Source organism: Propithecus coquereli, unplaced genomic scaffold (assembly GCF_000956105.1).
Source record: "Propithecus coquereli isolate 6110/MARCELLA unplaced genomic scaffold, Pcoq_1.0 Scaffold53, whole genome shotgun sequence".
Lineage (NCBI taxonomy): Eukaryota > Metazoa > Chordata > Mammalia > Primates > Indriidae > Propithecus > Propithecus coquereli.
The window spans coordinates 4,869,700-4,886,215 of record NW_012151174.1 but is presented as its reverse complement, the minus strand read 5'-3'; the positions used below and the strand labels follow the sequence as shown (position 1 = coordinate 4,886,215).

At 42.2% G+C, this 16,516-nt stretch overlaps 1 protein-coding gene across 1 annotated transcript in view; it reads right to left on the bottom strand.

Annotated features, from left to right (window-relative positions):
* The window catches only part of CBR4 (carbonyl reductase 4), a 30,335-nt gene extending 20,643 nt beyond the window's left edge, over positions 1-9,692 (bottom strand). The window contains exons 1-4 of the mRNA XM_012657116.1: positions 9,455-9,692; positions 7,209-7,329; positions 6,337-6,473; positions 1,660-1,794 (exon numbers count right to left, since the gene is read on the bottom strand). Coding sequence (XP_012512570.1) covers positions 1,660-1,794; positions 6,337-6,473; positions 7,209-7,329; positions 9,455-9,596 — 535 coding nt within the window. The 5' untranslated portion in view covers positions 9,597-9,692. The remainder of the gene's footprint in view (positions 1-1,659; positions 1,795-6,336; positions 6,474-7,208; positions 7,330-9,454) is intronic.
* Positions 9,693-16,516: the final 6,824 nt, after the last annotated feature.

Below are 16,516 nucleotides of genomic sequence, written 5' to 3'. Positions count from 1 at the left end.
ATCAATAAAACTACCGCTTCCAAAAAGAACTGCACAGAAAAGGAAGATCATTAAGAAAGCCTATCTACCACACTTCCGTAACACTCTTAAAACTTCCCCTCTGTACACAGACTGGATTTCCACCACTTAGTCCTCTGTCTTGACAACTCGCTCACTCTAGAAAAACTTAAGCATTCCTTCTTCAGCATTTCCACGGCATCGTTTATGTACCTCTATTTTACATTCATCACATGACACTGCAATCATTCGTTTGTATGTCTGTCTTTCCCATTATACTTAGCTCCTTGTGGCAGAACTATCTCATTTATTTTGGTAAGTCTGAGACCCAGCATGGCCCCTGCAGGCAGGAGACACTTCAGGAAGTTTGCTGCTTGAGTTGTTAGTTAAGAGAACTTGCATTACCCCGAAACCATTCAGCTTTTAAGTCATCATGAAATAAAATTAACCCTTTCTTACTCACACTATTCCCATACTGAAAAGAGAAGAAAGCAAATACGCATAGTCCCAAACCACAAATAATTTATTCCATATATGGTTAACCCAGGCTAATGCCAAAATCCATCAGCCGGCACAGAAAACAGCGCCAAGACAATGACAATGCAGATTTTGGATTTTTTTTTTAAACAGATGCATCTGAATGACAATCATTTATCACATGTTCACAGATTTAGAATGTCTGAATTTAACTAGCCTCTGTGCCTAAAAAATGAACTAGGACAAAGGCACATTACAGTCCAAACGGTTAACAGGACATTTTGATAAATCCCTGATACCTGCTGGCTCAACTTCAGTGCCCAATGACACACTAACTCTAGGGTCCAAGCAGGAGCCACTAGCGACTGGAGAGGGAAAGCTGGCGGAGGTCTGTTTAGCCCACCCTTTCCTACAACCAGTGAACAAAATAAACTGCCTTCTTTGTTTGACAGGTGATCAATTCTTAAACACATACAGTAAGCTAGGACAGAGATTCCATGGCTAACTGGCAGAACTATACGACGAACACTCATTTTATTAAAAAATCAAGTAAGTACCTAACCAAAATTTCTAGCACACCAGCTAATTAGTGATAATATATTTTTGAGCTTTAGTATCTTTTTATTACCCTCTTCACTAATCCGGGCAATTTTATCAACCAGTATTTTGGCAAAAGGCAAATAATATAAAAGGAAATTGGAAAGTTCCAGATAATTTAGACAGACCATAGTAGCAACAGAATAAAAAGATCTAAAGTTTATAATGATATAAAGGAAATCTAAGGGGACATTATTTTCAAGCTTCTATTAGGCAGAAATCAAAAGATACAACTTTTAGTAACAGTTCTGCCATAAACTAGCTGTGTAACCTTAGACAAATCACTCTGAATCCTAGTTCTGTTTTCTAAACTACAGAAATGACTGGAATAAATGATCTTTGAGATCCTCTCCACCTTACATTATTCCATAATTAGTGCAAAATTTAAAAATAAAGATTTTTATTTTTGTAAAATGAGGTACATTTTTTTCTAGTCACCAGTTCATTATTCAATTTTTTTCACAATCATTTCAGAACCGTTCTATCCAGATGTCAATTAATGACTATTAATGGGCCAATTAATGGCTTCCATCTCTATAAAACAAAAATCATAATCAATAGTTATTTTAATAAGAAGTTTTCACTTACCTGGTGCAACTACATTCACTCTAATTTTCTTTCTAGCTACTTCTTTAGCAAGAGCACGTGAAAATCCCACTAATCCTCCTTTACTGGCACTGTACACAGACTGGCCAGAGTTGCCTTTTAAACCAATAATGCTTCCTAGGAAAGAAAAAAAGAAAGAAAATTAAATCCAATTAATGGGGTTATCTGAAAATTCATATAATTTAAAGTAAGTAAACAAAAAAGGTAAAACCCACCCTGTCCTTGTTAAAAATAGGAATTCTAACCATTGTCGTTTGTCATTTATGAAGGACTCACGAGTCCCAGTCTACTCTGGCCATGTACACAAAACAGGATCTCAAAGAACCTGCCAATGCCAGGTGGGGGCTTGCAAATTGACCCAGTAAGTGAAAGGGACCCACTCTATGTCTGAGTACGTCAGACAAGATGAAAATTCCCCGTGGTGTTATAAAGGCTTCCAGCAGAAAGACGTTAGAGCCAGAAAAGGTCAAAGGCTGATTAATTTTATGATTCTACACACAGACGTAAAGAAGTACTCGATTCCACCTAAAAGAATAGTTCATTTGAAGATAAATCTCACTAAAATGGAACCATAGGCATAATTTGTTATATTGTGCTTCACAGATACTGGTTTTTTTACAAATTGAAGGTTTATGGTAACGACGCATTAAGTATATTGGCACCATTTTTCTAACAGCATGTGCTCACTTCATGTCCCTGTGCCACATTTTGGTAATTCTCACAATATTTCAAACTTTTTCATTATTATATCTGTTATGATAACCTGTGATCAATGATCTTTGATGTCACTATTGTAATTTTTTGGGGGTGCCTCAAACAAAATATTGACAATGCACCTGGTCACCCAAGAGCCCTAATGGAGATGTACAAGGAGAGTAATGTTCTTTTCATGCTGCTGACACAACATCCATCCTGGAGCTCATGGATCAAGGAATCGTTTCAACTTTCAAGTCTTATTTTTAAGAAATACATTTTGTAAGGATATTGCTGCCATAGATAGTGATTCCTCTGATGGATCTGGAAAAAGGAAATTGAAAACCTTCTAGAAAGGATTACCATTCTAGATGCCATTCGGAACATTCATGACTCATGGGAGGTGGTCAAAATATTGACAATAACAGGAGTTGGAAAAGGTTGATTCTAATCCTCATGGATGACTGAGGAGTTTAAGACTTCAGCAGAAGTCACTGCAGATATGGTAGAAAAGCAAGAGAGCTAGAATTGTTAGGAAGATAGCAAGGGATTCCGGGCCTCCCAGGAACAAAAGTGGGCCCCCGCCCTGGTGCTGCCCCACCTTAATCCTGTCTGGGGCGACTGCCATACCTGGGGTAGGAAGCAACACCCTACAAACCTGCCAATCATAACTCAGTGCGCCAACTGCAAAAGAATGCAGAGGACTCTCCAGCCCACGGGCCAAGCAGCATAGGTACAAGAGAGTCCAGAAAGTTACCTAGAACAACCCCGCATGTGTAGTAAGACTCAGGTCATGCAACTCCCAACTGTCCAATCAAAGTGGTTCCATGGTGACCTCTGAACCACTAGGGAGGTCCCAATCCGGGCACCATAAAACAAGACACAGACTATAACCAAGTCCCTTTTTTGGCCCTTCCTGTGCCTCTCCCTTTGCTGCAACAATGGGTCGGGTTGTCTTCCGTGGCATATGTATCACGACCTGTAAACCTCTATTTGCTCTTGCTCTATAATCCTGTCTTCCTCTCCTCAGTAAACCTCGTTTGCATGCTTGCCTGACTTTGGTGCATCTGGTCATTCTTCAGCCATGCGTGCACCAAGAACCGACATTTCAGACTGAAACCGACAGAACTAGAAGTGGAGCCTCAAGATGAGACTGAATCATTGCAAACATGATAAAACTTGAATGAATGAGGAGTTACTTCTTATGGATGAGCAAAGAAAGCGGTTTCTCAAGGTGGAATTTACGCCTGGGGAAGATGCTGTGATCACTGTTAAAGTAACAGGATTCGGAACGTCACATAAACTTAGCTGACAAAGCCACAGCAGGGTATGAGAGGATGGACCCAATTTTGGAAGAAGTTCTCCTGTGGGTAAAATGCTATCAAACAGCATAGCACACACAAAAGAAAAATCTTCCAGGAAAGGAAGAGTCAATTGATGCAGCAAGTTTTATTGTCTTATTTTAAGAAATTGCCACGGCCACCCAACTCTCAGCAGCCACCACCCCGACCAGTCAGCAGCCATCTACATCAAGGCAAGGCAAGATCTTTCACCAGTGAAAAGATTATGATCCACTAGAGGCTCAGATAATTGATAGCATTTTTTTAACAATAAAGCATTTTTTAATTAAGATATGTAAATTGTTTTTAGACATAATGCTATAGACTACAGTATAGTATAAACATAAATTCTATATGCACTGGGAAACCAAACAATTTGCGTGACTTGCTTTATGCAATATTCACTTTACCACAGTGGACTGGAACGGAACCTGCCATATCTCTGAGGTGTGCCCTTCCTGTCAATCCAAACTGGCAAAGCTTCAGTTATAAACATTTTGTAAAAGTGCAATTTCATGACTTTCAGTGATGTACTGTAACTTGTACTGCCTAATAACAATCCTTGAGTGACTTCATTTAATGAATAGGTAAGAATAATTTATAACTCAAATATCAACTATATGCAAATAAATTCTTGCAAAACAGGAGTGAGGAAGTAATTTTCTGCATCACTGACCTGTACTTATGATATAAAAATTAATCAAGAACCTCACAATATTTTTTAAAAAGTAATTTTATTTTAGAAAAAGAAAATATTCCAAACACCTCTTCTATTATAATCAAGTCCAGTATTAAAATATTTCTCTATAATATATATCATATGACAAAAGAAAGAGAACCGTGAAGCACAAAGAAAGAAAGAAAAGACATCACACTAAGAAAATGAAGATAGACAGAAAAAGGGGTATTTAGGAAAAAGAAAAATACAAAGAGACAAAAAAGAAAGAAAAATACATGCATGGAAGAAAGGCCAAATAGGAAGCTTTCGTAGCTTTGGTTCACGCTATACACTACTGTTTATTTGGCCAAAAAGTGGTAACTTCTGAAATATTAATGACCTTTCTAGTAGTTCAAAGTAGTCCTTTCTGTAACAAGATGTATTCTCTTAATTTACTTTCAATTAACTATTTTTATTTACTTTTAGCACAATTCTAAAAGTTTTGTATGCACATGAAGGACTGACCTGGATTTCTGAAATATACCTAAAAAGAGAATATTTTAGAGTTAAACAAACAGACCCCATGTTATCAGGTGATGGAAACAGGCCTGTGTGCCAGCTGATAAGAACCTGAAGTCATTATCTGGCCCTGTTAAAATGCACAGGTGGGCCGGACCCAGTGGCTCTCACCTATAATCCCAGCACTTTGGGAGGCCAAGGTGGGAGGATCACTTGAGGCCAGGAGTTCAAGAACAACCTGGGCAATATAACAAACCCTATATCTACAAAAATAATTTTAAAAATTAGCTAGGTGTGGTGGCACACACCTCTAGTCCTAATTACTCTGGAGGCTGAGGCGGGAGGATTGCTTGAGCCCAGGAGGTGGAGGTTGCAATGAGCTACCTTAGCGCCACTGCACTCCAGCCTAGGCAACAGAGTGAGACCCTGTCTCAAACAAAAAAAAAAACCCAAAAAACAAAAAACAAGGCAAAGGTGGACTCATTTACTAATCCTTCTAGTAAGAAAACTGATCCCTTACATTTTTAAGGGTAAAAGTAAAAAAATGTTCTTACATTCTCTTTGTTTTTTAGCACAGTATTCTTTCCTTTTCTCATTTTTGAAAGAGGAAATCCCTAAATTCTGGCTTGGAAAGCCATTTCCTGTACTAAAAAGAATACAGTCATTTACTTTAATGAAGTAGCATCCCTCTTTTGTGGCCTTTTAAGGTATTACTATTTGAAAACAAAAAGCAGATGGTATACCACTATTTTCAAATTACCAAAGTGAAATAAAATTTCAAAGTCATTTTGCATTTTACGTTCTACAGGCACACGCTCCACAGTTTATCTGCTCTGTGGGTCAGATGACCTGCAGACTAGGAGTTACTACTTATATTCATCCTAAAAATCTGAGAAATTTGAACTTCCTTTAAATCTCTGCACTAGATTTATCGGTGACCCATGCAACTGCTATAGACATCATTATTTAGTCCCCACTGTCTACCTTGTTTAAAATCCTTGTCCATATTTTAAAAATTAGGTTTCACGTAAAAATCAGGATGTCTAATTTCTCTTGAAAAATCAAAACTGCTGGCAAAACTGTGACCACATTTGTGCACAGTGACAATCTACTAGATCTGAGCAGTGGTGGCCTCCACCATTCCACATGGCCACTGGTCAAGGAAGCTGAATGAGATGAACATCATTTACCATTTATCACATGGTTATCACTGTCATTTTTCTAATACCTGGTGGTATCACTCATTTAACACCTGCCTGACTCCTACAGGGATGTGAATTTGTGATTTCTATTTTATTCATTAATCAGTTAATTAAATCCCTTTTTCCACAGATAATACAATGAAATTTCATCTAAGTTTCACAGCGAATAAATTCCAAATTAGTGGATTAAATATTTTTATGGTAATACGGGATCATTTTAAATTAACAAAAGTGAAGACTCACTCACCTATATTAACAATAGACCCTCCCTGGTGTTGAATCATAGTCTTCATGGCAGCTCTACACGTCAGCATGGAACCCAAGAGGTTAGTATGAAGCTGAGATACCATATCTTCAGTTTTTGTTCTTACTAAAAGACTATCCCTACAAAAAGAAGCAGCATGTAAATTAATAACAAGATAAGTCAAAAAAAGTCAAGACATAGATAACATTTTTACTGAAAGCAGAGTGTAAGAAGTACTTCATATTTGAGTTAGAGTATCTAGAGTCCCATTTTGAACTTGGCTTGAGAGGCATTAAAATAACAATTGATAAGCCAAAAGGATTCACATGAAATGCATGTTCCTACCCTCTCTCGCCTAGAGTGGCAAATATTCCTATCAGCTAAAAGTAGTACCACGCAGCCAGAATAGTTTGAATGATGTGAGCAATTGCCATACCATACTTCATTTAGCAAGAAAATTAATGTTATTCTAAATATTCTCTCCTAAATTCATCTTTTATAAAAACAATACCCACCCTATGATGCCACTGGTATTAAGTTCATTAACTGGCAAAACATATATGGTAACAGAACTCAGAATAATGGTTACCTAATAAGGAAGTATTAATTGAGAAGAAACTGAGAGAGCCTTCTGGAGTGCAGGAAATATTCTATAGCTCAATATAGGTGATGATTACAATGTTAAAATGGATCAAACTGTACACTTGCTAGATATCCCAACATAAAAGAAAAGAATGTATGGATTGACAAAGTTTTAAAATAGTTTTTCTTCCTATTAGAAGTAAAACAACTTAATTAACTTATACTAATCAAAGACACATCAGGAATAAAAGTTAAAAAAAGACATTAGAAATGTACTTAAATCTGTGACCAACCTGTTAATACCAGCTGCATTTACCAGGAAATTTATTTGACCTAAATGTTTCTCAATCTCTTCAAATGTATTTTGAACATCGTGTTCTTTAGCAACATCACAGCTAAATGCCAAATGATCTCCTATACAACAAAGTTAAATTAGAATTATTTATAAATTATAACTTGAATTAGCTCAATACACATTCATTAAGCATCTACTATAATACATAGCAGGCCTGTGCTAACCTAGAACCTAGAGATAAAAAAATAAATTATGTCATGGGGTCCCCCTCTCATGGAGTGGGTCTAAGGAAACTGGGATGGAGGCGGGTAAGGAACAAAAAGAAATAAAGTAACACTGCAGAACGTTCATTTTAAAACTGTTTATAATCAACAAAAGTTGGGAGGAGCCTTTTTCCAGTTGATAATGCTTTGTAAGATTCGTCTAATATTTATAGCTTTAACACTGACCCCATGCTACCCAATTCAACAGTCTTCTGGGTTTCACATTCCCTTTTTTGAAATTTAGGTCTAATTCTGTCAGGTTTTTGTCGAATTGGTTTCTTTGTCCCTGAACATGAATTCCAGGGTTTCTTATTGTTGTTGTTTTTTAAGTGCTACCGATTCACTATGGCACATATATTATAAAGACGATTATTTGAGCCTGACCATGAGGAGAGAGAACAACGCAGGAAGCTGTAAAAAATGCTAAGACTACAAACCACAGACGAAAAAAACTTTTTACTAAAAACAACTATTGCCACTTTTTAAAAAATAATGCTTAAATGCCAAAAATTACACTTTAAAGGAAAAGAAAGCATTCCCTATTTAACAAGCTACCATTTTAATACTCTAAGATATAGAATTTTCTTTAAAAAGTTAAAACAATTGCTTATTTTGTGTCTGACCTTGACAGATACATCTACATGAACACTATCCACTCAAGCCTCTGGAATCAGTAAGTCACCTGGGAAATCACACATGATGAAAACCAATCATTCACGGAACACATGATTCAAGAAAAAGACAGGATCTCAGCACTCTGGGAGCCTGAGGCAGGAGGATGACTTGAGCCCAGGAGTTCAAGACTGCAGGGAGCTATGACTGCGCCCCTGAACTTCAGCCTGGGCAACAGAGCCAGACTTTGTCTAAAAAAGATGAAAGGCTCACAAGCATCCTCTGTGTCTCACTCCTGGCTTTCACCTGAGGACTTGTTGCGTCTACAACCACTCTTGAAAACTCAGCCAATGTTTTTAATCTACTCCTGCAAACACTGGTGGCTTGCATTTTTTCCCTCCTTCGTCAGAATGGCAGTGAATATGAGCTGCAAGAAGCATTCACTGAAATTCTCCCTGGGCTATAACTTACAGGTTTTTTTAATTTTGTAGAGCCCAGTATTCTCCTAACCCACATAAACAATTAGGCTGAATTGGTGATCCCAAACCAGTGGTATCCACAAGATGCACCCTCAGGCCTCTATTTTACCCAACGTCTTCCTAATAGTAAATGAAGCGTATTTTTGTCCATTCTAGTAATTAAGCAAATAGCAGCCTCTTAATACCTAACATTTTATTTCTCCCTACCATAAAGACTTAAATTCACAAAATAATGACTAATTCATTATTAATACGCAGAAAAAGACTGAAGTTTAAATGCAATAAAAACTGGCAGAACAAATTTCAATTGTCCATTTGCAAAATTCTCCAAAACAATTTAATAACTTATTAAAGTACTTATGGATGTAGTCGAGGAAACCAGGCATATGTCAAAACTGGCAGGTACTCAACAGGGTTTCTCTGTGAAAGGCAGCTTTGTGCGTTCCCACGGGGCAGGAACAGCCCCGAGCAAAACTGAAAGCAGCGTTTATACCCGGCGCTCCCACCTTTCCTGCCTGAACTCCTTCCCGCCCGGCCCTGGCGCCGGGCTCGTACCTTTTGCCCTACGTACAAAGTTCACCGTTACGTGGCTCTCGGCGGCCAGACGCTAAAGCAAAGCCGCTCCCCACGGCCAGCGCCGGCCGCAAGGAGGTGGGCGCTTATCAGGGGGCCTCAGGGGACCGCGACGTCTCAGGGAAAACCCAGGGTTCAGGCCTCGGGACGGGAGGCTCGGGGGGTGGGAGGCTTCCGCCGGGGACGCGGTCTAGCGGCCCTGGGGACGAGTCGCTGCGCCTCGGGCCGTGGGGACCAGCTCGCCCGTCCCACAGACGAGGGCGCTTCGGGCGCCCGGGCCGCGGCGCACAAGTGCACGGCGCCACGTCAGTACCTACCGCCGAGGTCACTGGCGGCGGCTTTGGCCACGTCCAGATTCCTGGCAACGATCGCCAGGCGGTAGCCCTTCAGGGCCATTAACTGGGCCACCGCCCTGCCAATGCCTCGGGAGCCTCCAAAAATAGCACAGACTTTGTCCATCTTGGACCCAGCAGTCACAAACTCGGGGGAAAGAGGGCTCGGAGCGGCAGCCGCTTCCCGAGCTCCCTCTGGCTTTTAAACAACCGCCAAAAAAAATGCCAAACGCTGCAAAAACACGCACTCCACGCCTCCTCCTGCCGCCGACCCCGGCAAACCAGCAGGTTGCTAGGAGGAGCGAAGAGTACGGCGTCGGCGCGCCAACGTCAGCACGCACGGACTCCCCGGCGCCGCGGGAGCCCCGCCGGCAGTAGACGGGCAGCAGGGCGCCGCGCTGCATGCTGGGACTTGTAGTCTGGATGCAGGAGGGCGCCGCGCTGCATGCTGGGACTTGTAGTCTGGATGCAGGAGGGCGCGATGCGTGGCGCCCGGCTAGGTGGGAACTACACCTGCAGCGCCGAGGGACGCCTCCGTCCCTCCAGGGACATGGGGATCGGGATTAGAGCTCCAGTGACCAATCCTTCCGGTTTGTTTGGAATTAACAGGGTTGTCAGGACGCTGGGCTTTCCCCAGCAAACCAAGACGAGTTAATCAATCATTGTAGTTAGCACCCAAAATATTGATTATTGGGCGCGGACGCGTCGGGGTTCCAGTGTTTGCCTTTCACCCCGGTTTTGTCTTTGGCTGCAGACTTGATTTCCTACCTGTTGAAGAAGTGGTCCCCCAGTATCAGACTCACAGCAAAACCTCTTCTACCTGTTCCTTCGCCAAGCTGCTGCAGAAATGGGCCTCTCCCCACCCAGATGTTACCTTTCTTCGCAAAGGCTGCTGTGAGAGAGGATGCCCTGCCCAAGAACACATTATACCAGGAGCTCAAGAAGTAACAAATAATGAATGAATGAGTAGTCTTGCAAGATCTATGAAAACAAGCTTAGGCTGCTGTAGACAAACAAAAATGGGTTCCTGCAATTCTAATCAAAATGTGCTGAGTGTTACGAGAGTTAATAAGCTAAAAAATTGAATATTTATTACAAGTGCAGTGTAAAAAGGAAGCATTTCTTCATATGACATTATCACACTAAATGATTCAGAAAAGTATAAACCATGGTCCCTACCACTAAAAAATATACAACCTAGAACAACAGGACTAATACACATGAAGCATTAGGGAGTAGTTCAAAATCGTGTTTAGTAAAGTACAAAATCATATTAACACAAGAGCTCAGAGAAAAATGAGGTCAATGAAGAATGAAGGAATGACTGGAAAAGCTGGGTGAGGTTTAAAAAAGGAAGGGAAGAGCGCCTATAAGCCAGATGGGTTATTTTAAAATGTTTATTTTTATTTTACCTAGATCCAAAGGATTTGGAGTGACTTGCAAAAATACATGAGTAAATGATTTTAAAAGGTAACGAGGACAGCCGCAATGCCTCGTCTCCCCCAAGACCAGAACAATAAAGTGAGATCAGTGGAGAACTTAATACAAATAAAGTCATTCTGTGAGAATCTATTCAGTATTAAAGAAGAGATGCATATGTGACTCTGAGTTTCCTAGTGGCCAAAGCAACAAAAGAAATGTAATTCATTGCAAGTAGAAATTTCTGTAAGAAATAAACATCCTGGTTGTGCAGCAGAGAGGCCTGAGCAAAATTTCCTCCTCATGGACCCCCTAAAGGGCACACTAAGCATTATAGTAAACAATGCTCTTGATGGGGGGGGGGGAAAGATCGTAAGGCTATTTTTTACAGTATCTATTAGATTTTACTAAGAGCAAATACAATAGAAGTTAAACAATTTAAGCAAACATTCAGTCACAAGTATGAGCTCCGTATGTCTAAAACAATAAGGAAACAAGCCTGACTACAGGAAAGTTGGGATGATGCTGGATTATATTAATAGCAGGCTTTAAAGCCAAATGCCAGGCTTTAAACAGGGAGAAATAACAAGATAGAAGGTACATTTAAGAACCATTAGTCCCCCAGTGATATCCCAATGAGTTGAGCCAAATCTGTCCGATTCTCTCTCCTGCAGTACCCACATGCAATCTTCGAAAGGAAAAGCTGCTTTAGACAAATTACCGATATATGGGCCAACCTAAATGCCAATTGTGTTCCTGCATCTTAAGGCAAACCAGAAAGATTCAATTTTTGTGGACAGTTCTGTCCATTTCATAGGAAAAGGATTATATTGTTTCTGCTCATTGTTATTTTAGACAAAAACCCACATGGTTTTCAGATATATGCTGTCTGTCACAAGGATCGTTAACACACAAGTTGAGGTGGCATTCAGAATTCTCGAAACCTTCCAGTTTTTCTCACTGTATGCATACAGTAAATGGATAGGTTGAGCTTTTCCTTCAACACATTCTTCAGTTTAAACCCCAAGAATATTATCTACTTTTTCCCCTCTTAATACAATATCGCTACTTATCTGGGTGAGAATACACCCATCCCAACGTATCAGCCCTTAGCTGGGAGAGTTATCGGCAGGGGAAGCTCCTGCCTCACCTCCCGATGGTGGAGTGAGGGCCTGCAGATCAGACTGGGTCTCCTTTGCCCAGCAGGACACTGAAGGAAGCCAGTGAAATGGCACCGCCTTTAGTCTTTTCTTCTCACCAAGCATGCCACTTTGGTGGTAAGGTTTTGATCATATTTTATACTTTAATTTATTTTTCTGATTACAAAGGGAATACCATTTAATCACCAAAAAATTTTTTTAAATGTAAATAAAAATTAATGGAAAGCATTGTACGCTTTAAATGGGTGAATTCTATGGTATGTGAATTCTATCTCAATGGAACTATTAATAAAGAAATTTAATTGAAAGCCTACGGCCCTGTGATAGGAAGTTTGAATCTGCAACTAATTAATTATAAAGGGGTTGTACCTTTCATGGATATTTTTATCATAAGTCAAGATTTATGACCAAGATTCCAAACACATAGGAAAATGTGTGTATAAGAAATTCATAACTATGATTTAATATTTGTCGAGCATCCTCTTCACACAATGCACTGTCCTAAGCACGGCCAACTGGGCAGATCTGCCGCTGAACTGAAACCTTTCCCGCCAGCACGTGGTCTCCCAGGACTCTGGGCCATCTTGAGTCGGCAGTGCCCAGGTTGCATGTGGTCAGCCTGGCTTCCCCACACGGCCCACGCTCTTATTTCAAGAAGAAAGGTTAGAAAGCTGCCTCCGTGTAGCTGCACAGATATAACCTCTGTGATTAAAAAGCAGTATTGATTTTCCCATTGGCATTCTTCTAGGCAACCTACTGGGTAACCTAAGTTGTAAGGAATGTACTTTTTATCATTTACAAAAGCTTATTTCATTTTGAGTGAAAAAACTGTGGCCCGTGAGCACGGTTATTTTGTCGAGTTGGCATTCATACCTAGGAGGCCGCCAGGGAACCCTAAACCTGGCACTCACCCAACTGCCTAGGACGGAAGCTTGAAGTTCCTTCCTCTCCCACACACCCCACATCCGCTCAGTGGCAAAGTCCTGCTGATTCTCCTTCCGACAGCACTGCAGCCTGCGGGCTCTCCCCAAAGCCCATGGCCCAGCCTTGTTCAGGGCGGGATGACAGGGACGGCAGGGCTACGCGCCGGGACCACCCTTTCCACCCCCGCCAGACGGCTCCTTCTGCATAAATCGGGTCTCAGCGGTCCCTGAAGAAAGCCCTGCCATGGCGCCCCATCAACCACGGAATAAAGCGGCGTCCTCCCTGACCCCCCCCCCGGCAGCCTCTGCTACAGCCTCTCCACGCGTCCCCCTCACCTGCCACACTTCTTCCCAGCCACACATCGCAAGGTACCTGCAGTCCCCCACAGTGACATGTTTTTTTCACACTTCCATGCTTTTCCAAATACCGTCTTCTCAACCTGTAATATTCCCACCACTTCCCCTGGTAAAATCAGATTTATCATTCAAGACACGGCTCGAACACCTCTCCCGATGGAAGCCTTTCCTGACCCAAAGGAGGACTCACCGATGCCTGTCTTCACCCATCCGTCTTGCCTTGTCTGTGTCTTTGAGTCTGTCATGGAGGGACCCTCACGGCAGAATCCAGAGAGTTACAGGAGACAGCGAAAGCACTTCTAAGGATCTGTGAGCTTAGCTGGTGGAATATAAAATCTTGTGTCCTTTTTAGATAAGTAGTTTCTGGCAAGAGGGGCCACTTCTTTCACGGAGCCGTCAAGGGGAATTTTCACCTAAAATGGTTAAGAACTTTCTACGCTAAATTTTGCACTTTGAATGCAGAATGTAGCATAGGAATTTTTGTTTCCCTGTTTGTAGCACAGTTCCTGGGGCTTGTGAATGCCAAATAAATTCGTTAATGGATGAATAAATGAGTGAATGAAATAATTCATCTGAAAAGAATTTACTGCTATGGGCAAGAACTAGGGTTGGACACAGCTATGACTAAGATAGACCTGGCTCCTGCTTTCACTGGGAAAATAATCTGGCAAGGAAGACAGACGTTAAACAATTAATCATACACTTACTATTTACTGACAATGGTGGGAAGACTCACAAGGGAGAAGCGCAGGCCGCTGGGAGGGGCATGACTGGGGGCTTCGAGCCGGTGTTGGGGGCTGGGGTCAGAGAAGGCCCCTTTGAAGACATAATGTTCACAAACTAAATGAATAATAACAAAGAAACATTATAAAAATGATAACTACAGTGACCATCCATCAGCAGGTTACAAGGTTAACTAGGAGATAACATGATTACACATGAAGAGTAAAAACCCTAATGAAGTTCACTTTGATGAGGAAAGAGATTGGTGGTCGAAGCGGGGTTAGTATTACTCCTAGACGAGATCACTCAGGTTGGATGTGTCACCAGGAAGTGCCATGGAAGAGTGTAATGTCTGAAAATTTATGAAACTCTTTTGCTCCCAGCCAAAAATGTTCTGCTGGTGTGAAGCCAGCCCTGGATACTGGACATCAGGCCCCCAGAGCGGTGTGTCTGCCGAGCCACACAGACGGAGAACTCAGTGCCCCTGAAATTAGCTCCAAGACGGGCCTCAGTTTTCTGGGCCCAGCATCTTACGGTTCCATTTCCTTCTCTCTGTTTCGGTGCCTTCCCTGCCCTGCCCATTTGGCTGCCTGTTCCCGCTTGGCCGCAACTCACCTGCGTGTTTCCCGCCCGGGCCCTGCCGCGCCTCAGGCTGACAGGTCCGTATCAGTGGCCCTCGCCGGGCTCTGGGACGCAGCACCCCCGTCAGGGGCTCCCGTGGGCAGCCTTCGCGGCGCGTGGGCTCTGCGCCACGCGGGCCCTCTGCCCGTCTGGTTTACCGTTTGCGACTGACCTGCAATGTGATGGCTTCTGCATCTCCAGACGGCACCTGTCTGACGGGGGGATCTCACTGCAGTGATCACTGCTTTTTCTTCCTCATCCAGAGGCTGCAGAGATCCACCCCTCAGCTTGGACTTTGATTAAATAGTTATACAGAGTAGAAAACGTGGGCCACACACAGAAACTATTGACTAAAACAGGCCTCCAACTGGGATTAATGTGTATTATTGACTGAATTATGTCCCCGGCCACCGTATTCATATGTTAAACCCTTAACCCCCATTATGATTATATTTGGAGATGAGGCCTCTAGGGACATAACTAGGTTGAATGACAATGTCACTAATCCCCAGGGAAATGCAAATTAAAATCACAATGAGATATGCCTTACCCAGTTAGAATAGTTTTTATTAAAAAGTCCAGAAACAATAGATGCTGGCATGGACGCAGAGAGAAAGGAACACTGATGATACACTGTTGGTGGGACCGCCAATTAGCGCAACCTCTGTGGAAAACAGTATGGAGATGCCTCAAAGAACTAAAAGTAGACCTACCATTCGATCCAGCAACCCCACCACTGGGTATTTATCCAAAGGAAAAGAAATCATTTTATCAAAAAGACACCTGCACTCAAATGTTTATCACAGTACAATACACAGTTGCAAAGATGTGGAATCCACCCAAATGTCCATCAATTCATGAGAGGCTTAACAAAATGTGGTGTATGTACACCATGGAGTTCTACTCAGCCATGAAGAAGGATGATTTAATGCCTTTTGCAACAATATGGATGGAACTGGAGACCATTATCCTAAGTGAAGTATCTGAAGAATGGAAAAACCAACACCACATGTGCTCACTATTAAATTAAAGCTAACTGATGAGCACACATGTGCACAGAGGGAAGTAAAACTCAATGGAAATCACGTGGGGGGGAGGGAGGGGATGGGCAGAAACCTACCTAAAAGGTACAATGAACACTATCTGGGTGACAGGCACACTTTTAACCTTGACTCGAGCATTACAAAAGTGATCCAGGTAACCAAAAACATTTGTAACCCCATAATACTTGGAAATAATAAAAAAAAAGATTAAATGGGGTCATAAGGGTAGGGTCCTAATCCAATAGGACTAGTGTCTTCGTAACAAGAGGAGACACCAGAGAGCTAGGATATGAGCTCTCTCTCTCTCTTCTCCCGACCCACCCCGTCCCCGAGTGTGCGCAGACGACAGGCCGCGTGAGGACACGCTGAGAAGGCAGCCATCTGCAAGCGGGAAGAGAGGCCTCGCCAGAAACCAACCCTGACGGCACCTTAATCTCAGACTTCCGACCTCCAGAACCGTGAGAAAGTAAATTTCTGTCGTTCAAGCCTCGCAGTCTGTGGGACTGGTTACGGCAGTCCCAGCAGACTAATGTGATGTGACCGTTCACTTTCTCCCCTACTAACGAGGCTGCGAAGCACAGCCAGGCGCCGTCACGCAGCCCTGCTGATCACATGAGCTGAGCTGGGCGGAGGAACGTTACCGGAGAACTGGTCCAGGGCAAAAGTATGAAGTTGGCCGTCACTCGCAGACACCCAGACTCCTCGAAGTCTCTCTCCTGTCCTCTTGCCAAAGCACACTTTGAGGGAAGACTTTGAAATTCATTCCCTCTAAGTGGTAAATAATACAATACGGCAGCAGGA